This window comes from Echinops telfairi, unplaced genomic scaffold (genome assembly GCF_000313985.2).
Source record: "Echinops telfairi isolate 266 unplaced genomic scaffold, ASM31398v2 ScPeMD7_42;HRSCAF=159, whole genome shotgun sequence".
Taxonomy (NCBI): domain Eukaryota; kingdom Metazoa; phylum Chordata; class Mammalia; order Afrosoricida; family Tenrecidae; genus Echinops; species Echinops telfairi.
The window spans coordinates 3,683,237-3,691,959 of NW_022103940.1; the positions used below are offsets into that span (position 1 = coordinate 3,683,237).

At 37.4% G+C, this 8,723-nt stretch overlaps 1 protein-coding gene and 1 pseudogene across 1 annotated transcript; both read left to right on the plus strand.

The window, feature by feature from the left end:
• The first annotated feature begins 3,477 nt into the window (after positions 1-3,477).
• LOC101658292 (cyclin-J-like) lies at positions 3,478-4,657 on the plus strand. The gene has a single exon (XM_045290562.1). The coding sequence runs from the start codon at positions 3,478-3,480 to the stop codon at positions 4,627-4,629; it is 1,152 nt and encodes a 383-aa protein (XP_045146497.1). The 3' UTR covers positions 4,630-4,657.
• A 2,336-nt stretch (positions 4,658-6,993) lies between these two features.
• LOC101646940 lies at positions 6,994-8,471 on the plus strand (annotated as a pseudogene).
• The last annotated feature ends 252 nt before the right edge of the window (positions 8,472-8,723 follow it).

Here is an 8,723-nt window from a genome sequence, read left to right on the forward strand (position 1 = left end):
TGTAAGCAGCAGTCAGGGAAACAATTGACGTATTACAGTGGGCAAATCTGTCACACAAATCCCATTTAAAGTTTGAAAGAGCAAGGAGTTCACTTTGAGGATTAAGGTGTACCTGACATAAGTCATGATCTTTTAAATTGCCTCATATGCATGCAAAAAGCCGGAGAACAAATAGGACAGCCTGGGAAAGAATTGATATATTTGAATAATCGTGTTGGTAAAGAATATTGAAGATCCCATCGCTTTCCTGATGAACAATCATATCTGTTTTGGAGGACGTACAGACAGAAGCCTCCTTCAAAAGATATCATGAGAGACCAGTGCTTGGGAATGGACCATATGTTTGGTGAAGTAAAGATTTTAAAAAGAGGAAAAGCCTCAATAAGATGTATTTACAAAATGACTACAACAACGGACTCAAAAATTAAAAATTGTTGTGACAATGGGTCAAGACCAGGAAGTATTTCCTTTTGGTGTACAAAGAATTTCTGTAAATTGAAGTTCACCTGAAGGCACCCAATAACATAAGGAATTAAATAGCATCTTAGAATATTAGATAGGAAACTTAGCAGACAGGGAATTTATTTTAATGAGGAAGGAACAGCATAGAAAAAGAGGGTGAGATTGCTTACATACCTCAAATAATACAATCAGTGCACTGAATTGTACATGTGGAAAAATTTTAATTGATCTATGTCCTGCATATTATCTCAACAACAATAAAATATTTATAAAAAATTATGTTATATTTATTTGGCCAGACAGTGCCTTACATGCTTTACTTAGGCAATTATCTTAAATATTTTGATAAATACCTGTAAAACACAACAAAACAAAAAATTCATTTGGATTCCACCCATATTGAAGTTGTGGGACAGTGTAGAATTCCTCCCATGGGTTTCCAAGGCTATACATCTTTACATGAACAGAAATCCTTATTTTTATCCCACAGAGTGATTGGTGGTTTCTAACTATACCCTAAAGCCTAACCACTGCGCCACTAGGGCTTCCTTGTAAAAGGCTATAAGATGAGTATTAGAAAAGCCTATAAGATGGTGCAACTTATAATCCTCAATCTATAGATGATAAAAGTGAAGCTAAGAGAAAGTAAACAAAATTTCTGCCCAGCCCACAGATAATAAATTGATAGTAAAGATACCTTATTCTAATGCAAGTATTCACAACTATGTGTATGTGTTTGTTTACATGTGTTTGCCCTATATTTTATTGTGCCATAATATGTACATAAAGTAACATAATCTTAATTATAAGGTATAATTAATTTTACTCATAAACAGATTGATGAAACCACCACCCAGGGAAAGATAAAGAAGGCTTTCATTGTGCTGCTTCACAATCAATATGCCTCTCAGAAGTAGCCACTATGCTGATTACCTATGAAGATATATCAATTATGTTTGCCTGTTCTTGGACCTCACATGAATGAAATCATATATGTGATTTCCTCTCGTTTCTATAGTTCTATTGCATAATACAAGGGCAAATAATGAAATATTTCTACAAAATAATAGACACATATTAAAAAATAATGTGAAAATGTGAAGTTGTTGTTTCTTGATACATCTGAAACAACAAGGTCTATGTACTTCTGAAAGTGGAATTTCTATCTCTAACTCTTTCCCCAAAGAATTCTTCACTTTTCCATTAGAATCACATCGAACTGTCAATTCTGGCATCCTGAGGGATTCAAGTAATGTTCAATTTTTAAAACAAAACTAAATCTAAAGAAATAAAAGCAGTGCTTTATGGTGGATAGGGGATTTCATGCTGAAATTCTCATCGTGAATTTCATAGTGAAATTCTCATTTAATAACCCTTGCTAAACTTATAGAATGAGTAGGTGTATTGTCCTGAAGGAAAGTTATTCCTTGCCAGAACTTTCCTGGTCTTTTCCCATCACTATAGTTTTACGTTTTCTTAAAACTTCTTCATAACTGCCCATGATCATCCTTTGTCCTCAATACCCCCCCCCAAAAAAAAACCAGTTGTCTTTGGAATCCCCTCCTTCAAAAATAATATAGTTGCAATATAGTTCCTGAAGTGACCTCTCTGCCTTGAATTTAACTGGCTCAGCAGATCCTCTTTGGAGCCACTGTTTTGATTGGAACCTTTTTATTTTATTTATTTATTTAGGAACCTTTTTCAAAGACACTCTAAAGAGACTAAAATGAATCTATTCCTGAGAAAACGTGTCAGTCATCACAGAGTCATGTTCAAGCATATCTTATTTGGAATAAAACATGTCTGCATGAACCAGAACTCAAGTAGCAATCGTTTTTGACTTACATTCTCATATTTTGAGATAAAACTTCCCGTTGAATGTCTCACTGATACATTGTTTCTCTTTATTTTTATTGTTTTAAGTTTCTCATGCTGTGTGTATCAAAATTTTATTGATATATTCTTCCGTTGTCATGCATTTTGATATGTTCCAGTGTACATCTATTTATGCATAAAGCCATTATGAACTTTTCCCAAAAAATGAGTTTTCATTTCTCTTCGGTATATGAACCCGGATGAGAACTACTGAATCATGGAATAAATACATGGCAAGTATTACTTCACACTGCCAAATATTTTCCAAAGATCAGTTAGCATTGCCGCCTTTGATGTATGAAATTCTCAGTTCCAATGTCCACACTTTTAAATAGGATACTATATTGCTAGTGTTAACAAAAAAAAAATGGCTCCCTGGTACTTTTACAATGAAGTAACCTCCATTGTCAGAGAGAACGCCAGAGATGAGCCCCTCAGGTCAGGAAATACTCCAAATATGAGGAATAGCTGGTTCTCAAAGTAGTGTCCGCCATAATGACGTGGTTGGAGTCAAGCCTTTTAGAGTAAAGTCTTCGGGGTCTTTATTTGCTGTTATGACTCAAAATGAGAAGAAACAGCTGCAAGCATCTTTCAATAACAGGAAGTCGTCAAAAATGAAATGGAATGCAGGAAGATTGATAACATAGGCGTTCGTGAGTTAAAACGGACTAGCATTGGCTAGTTTGAATGAGGCAGTCATATGGTTTACTCTTCTGGGAATGGCCAATTCAAGAGGCATGGCATTGCGTTCATCATCAAAAAGAACCTTTCAAGACCTATATTGAGAGGGCGGGGCTGGAGATGCGCCCAGGGATCAGGGCGTGCACCTGACCCCGCTTGGACGGCCAATTGGACGACTCGACGTGACCCCGCTGTATCGCGAGACGAGATTGGCAGCGGCCAAGCCGCATGTGCCCCTGCGCTGGCTTTATACGCGGAGCCTCCTGCCGGTCCTTTAACCACGGGCGGCTCCAGCGCGTCGGAGCCGGTCCAAGCTGCGGCGGGCGCTTCGCAGCTGACTGTCCGCAGGGAGCGCAGGGCAGCTCCGCCCGCGACGCCGGCGGCCGGGCTCAGGCGGCGATGGCCAGGATTCCCGACCGAGACTGCCGCCGCGGCTGGTTCCGCGCGCCGCCCGGACCCATGGAGCTGGAGAGGCAGTGGTGGCAAGGACAGCTGACCGCTGATATGCACCAAGCGCTTCGCTACAAGGAGCTGAAGTTGCCTTCCTACAAGGGACAGTCCCCTCAGCTAAGTCTCAGAAGGTATTTTGCGGACATGATTGCCATTGTGAGTCATCACTTCACTCTCTGTCCTTCTGCCAGACATCTCGCTGTCTATTTGCTAGACCTAGTTATGGATCGCTTTGACATCTCTTTCCAGCAGCTGCATTTAGTAGCGCTTACCTGTCTGCTTTTAGCAAGTAAATTTGAAGAAAAAGAAGTCAGTGTGCCTAAGCTGGAGCAACTCAACAGCTTGGGCTTTATGACTAGGATGAACCTAATATTAACAAAACAGTACTTGCTACATATGGAACTATTTTTATTAGAAACCTTTCAGTGGAACCTCTGCCTTCCAACAGCTGCCCATTTCATTGAGTATTATCTGTGTGAATCAGTACATGTAACAGACCTTCATGATGGCTGGCCAATGATTTGCTCAGAAAAAATGAAACTCTTCATGGCCAAATATGTGGATTACTTCCTACAAGTGTCCCTGCAAGATTATGCCTTTCTAAATTATGCACCTTCTTTAATAGCTGCTGCATGTGTGGCTTCTTCAAGGATTATACTTCGTCTTTCTCCAACGTGGCCTACAAGACTACTTCATCTTACTGCTTACTCTTGGGATTTCCTAGCTCAGTGTGTTGAATGGCTGTTGATTGCTCATAATAATAATGTGAAAGAAGCAAACAAAGAGATCGGGCAAGCAGGACCTCAATTAGCACAACCAAGTGTGTACCAGACACCCTCCCAGTCCTCCATGCCAGTTTACTTTCAGCAACCTCAGTATCTCCATCAGATTCATCAGCCTTCACTGCAGTATCACTATCCTGTGTCAGAACAGCCAAGCTATCAGCAGTTTGTATCTACCGTACACCCCTCAGCTTACACATTACAGACATGCCCTGATGGCTTCCAAACTAGTATTCAGAGCCTTGGGCACGTGCAGACTGGTATTGGGATGTCACTAGCAATGCCAGTAGAAGTTAATCCCTACCTGAATGTTTCTCATAACCCGAGTTACCAAATAAATGAACATTATCCTTGCATTGCTCCATGCTTTGAAAGATGAAGGTAATACCTGTTTGAAGGTGGTAATATCTGACCCAGACAATTTTGTGACTGGAAGATTTTTAAATCTTTTCTCCAAAAGTAATCTCTCCAACAGGAAAGGCAGTGAAATGGCATCAGAACACTTCAGATACCAGTCCAGGAAGATGGAATACTTCCTTTCAGTGTTCCCTGAACTTCGAGAAGTCTAAATAAACTCTGTGAACACTACTGGTGTGTATATGAAATCTCGTTACAACGAATGCCTGTATGACCAAGATTTTAAATTCTTGGCTGATGGACCAAATATTTGAAAACCAATGCATCAGAAAATGTGGACCATATCCTCTTCACCATATTGATATTTGACATATGGTGTGGACTCAGGGCCTATTATTGGCTCAAATGACAGAGATTAATGTTTAACTGTGAACTTGCCAAAAAGCCTTTTATGAAGGAAAGTAAACAGTGTTAATATAAGAAATCCCTTATTCCTTCTGCACTTTTGTGTTAAATTTCTAATTTACCGATGACTTTTGGACCAAGTTTAAAATTGTGATTGCTATCCTATAACAATCTAGGCATTAAAAAAAAAAAGAAAGATATTTAAGGTGATTCTATATAATTCGCTATCACCAATAGCATATGTATCTGGATTTATATATCAAAGTGAAGGGTGAAGAAAATCTCTTACCTTAAAATAATGGTCATAAATGTTCTTACCTTTTCCCTAATTGATCAACCTCACATTTAACTCAGGGATTTATACTACTTGGAAACACTTAACTATAATGGAACGTGTTTTGGGAATGTTATAGTGCAAGCTATATTTCTAAGGTAGTTATAATACACATTCTAGGATGTGTTTTCAAATGGAAACATACATTGTACCTCCGAATGAATGAAGTGGTTCCTAGAATTCATAATACATATGTGGGATTTTCTTTTCTTAGTGCAATAATAATCTATACACAGATTTGTTATGACTTTAAAAAAATGTTTTTTCAAGGGAATATATGACTATAAATTGTCACTACTAGAATAATGTTCTATAGGTTGATTTTGGAGTGGAATGTGGCCAGGGTAATTCTCAGGTTGCACTAAAAAAGCACTTTGTTATGTTATATGGAAGATAAATTTCATGAATAACCTTTGAATCCATATTGTCTCTCGAAACAGGCAAAAGTTCTGATTAGTACATTTCAGTAGCTACTTTTGTTCAATTGGTCTAAGAATTGTTCTAGGACAACAACAATTCACTGATTGATAATAATTTGAACAATCTTTCCAACAAGGCAATTTGGGAGTAAAGAGTTTTGGTAAATAAAAAAATGTAATAACTGGTAAACCATACATTGTATTCTTCTCTGTGGGAGAAGAAGAATTAGTGAAGGGAAGCTTCCTGATTTAAAAGTTAATAAGATGTGTCTTTATTTTTTTTTAAGATAGCACTTGAATAGAGGGTAGTCTGCATGGCAGATTTGTATCGGCCACAATATGCATTGAAGAGGAACTTAAGATGTGAATTTGAAGCAGTCTCAGGAATCAAGCCAATGGTTTTGTTAGGAAGGGAAATAGCTCATCACAGAAACAGATTGATCAGGTGGCTCCAGTAGCTAAATGTGGGTAAGTGGCTTTAACACTTGAATTCTTAGAGAAATACCCTTTCTTTAAAATGAAGATGGTTTTTATATTTAGAGCAGATAGAGTATGGTGTGGATTTATTATTCTGATAGATAAAACAAACAAACAAAGTAATCACTCAGGTAAAAGAAACACTCCTGACAATTTTCTAGCTTAAAAATGTTTTTTACATAATCACTTTCCCTCTTTACAGAAGGCTGCTAATTGGATTTTGACAGTTTTTATCTTCAGAAAACTTGAATTATTTGAGGGGAAGCAGGTTCAATAGAAAACTTATCATTCATATTCAAAGCCTAGCAATCTGGAATCTAATTTTAACTACTTCAATAATACTTTGAATGTAAGATATTGGGGTAGAGATCCAAATTTGAAACAACATCTGGTGCCTATTGTAATATAACCCTTATCATATGCTGTTACTGGTTGGATTAAATGTTGTTCTTGTTACAGAATATCTCTTTAAAAAATAAACTTGCTATATCTCCCCAATTTATATATAAAGACTCTAAAGAACACTGGATTCATTGGGCAGACATTTTGGTGGCAGTTGATCATCCAGCTCCTGGGAGTTGGCATAATGGCTCTTGGCTTTGGGACTTTGGTTTATAGAATTTGATCATTTGGCTTTCCTTGGTTTCTTCCTTTGGTTTGGGACTCACAATGGGATCCCGGGCCCTTTGGGCTGTGTTATTAGTGGTGTCCTGTGCATTTCCTCATAAGTGTATCTTAATAAGCCTTGAAGATGATAATGGCAGACCTTGGAAGATAATAACATCAGCATTACTCTCATTGAGCATTGCCACCATTTGATGAGGAGGCATTAAATGCTATGCCAAAATAACTATGTACAGTGTTATTAGAAGCAGGTGTTAATATTTAACTGGTTAACCAGTTAAGAGAGAATGCACAGTCTGCTATTGATCTTGAAGATCCGACTTTTGGTCTTTACAAAAGAAATGATTCAGCATGCTGTACTTTAAGAACTTGTAAACCTCATAGACCCTGAATTTAAAGCCTGTACACCCACTAAAGGGAAACAGAATGTGATCATGTTTCCTGGAGGACAAGGGAGTGGTAAAACCAGAAACATGTTCAAAGTTAGCATATTATTACTATAGGACAGATTGGAAGAAATGTTTGATATTTGCAGACATTTTCAAAGCGGTGGCTTTTGATCCATTAAACAAGGCAAGAATTCCATTCCATGGAAAATATATGGAAATGGTTCCTGTTATCATTTCCTTTGAAGGAGTGGAAAAATTCAAAAATGAAAAATTTGAAATTATTATTGTTGATACAAGTGGCTGCTATAAATAATAAGATTCTCTGTTTGAATAAATGCTTCAAGTTACTAATGCTATACAACCAGACAATATTGTTTATATGATGGATGCCTCCATTAGACAGGCTTGTGAAGCCCAGTCCAAAGCTTTTAAAGGTAAAGTAGATGTAGCTTCAGAAATAGTGACAAAACTTGATAGCTGTGAAAAAAGTGGTGGTGCACTCAGTGCAGTTGCTGCAACAAAATTCCAATTATTTTCATTGGTTCAGGGGAACATATAAATGACTATGAGGCTTTTAAAACAGCCTTTCATTAGTAAACTTCTTGGTATGGGTGGCATTGAAGGACTGATAGATAAAGTCAATGGGTTGAATTTGGATGACAATGGAGGTCTTATAGGGAAGTTGAAACATAGCCAAGTTACATTACAAGATATGTATTATTAGTTTCCAAAAAATCAAGAAAATGGGCCCCTCCAGTCAGATCCTGGAGATGATCCCTGGTTTGGGATCAGATTTTATGATCAAAGGAAATGAACAGGAGTCACTGACAAGCCTAAGGAAATCAATGATGATAATGAATAGTATAAATGATCAGGAACTTGATAGTATGGATACTGCCAAGGGTTTTATAAAGCAGCCTGGAAAAATCCAAAGAGTAGCAAGAGGATCAAGTGTGTCAACAAGATATGCTCAAGAACTTTTTACACAATATACTAAATTTGCACTAATGCTAAAAAGATGGGTGCTAACAAAGGATTTTTCAAAGTTGGTGACATTTGTAAAAATCTGAGCCAGTCTCTGATGGCAAAATTGAATCAGTAAATGGCCAGAATGATGGGTCCAAGAGTTCTTCATCATATGGTTGCCATGATGAGGCAGTTTTAATAGGGTTCTGCTGTAAATATGAAGTGCATGATGGGATTCAATAAAATGTAAAGAAGATTCCTTAATGGAAACTGACTCATTGATTACATTATTTGTTGAGACCTCATTCATTTACCTCCTTTTTGCAAATAGTGGGGGAGGGGGGAGGCAGCTCTTTTTCTTTCCTGTCTTGACTTTTTTTTCTTGTCTCCTTCACCATTTTTTTTTCTATTTTAAACATTTTATTAGGGGCTCATACAACTGTTATCGCAATCCATACACACATCAATTGTGTAAAGCGCATTTGTACATCATTCTCAAAAC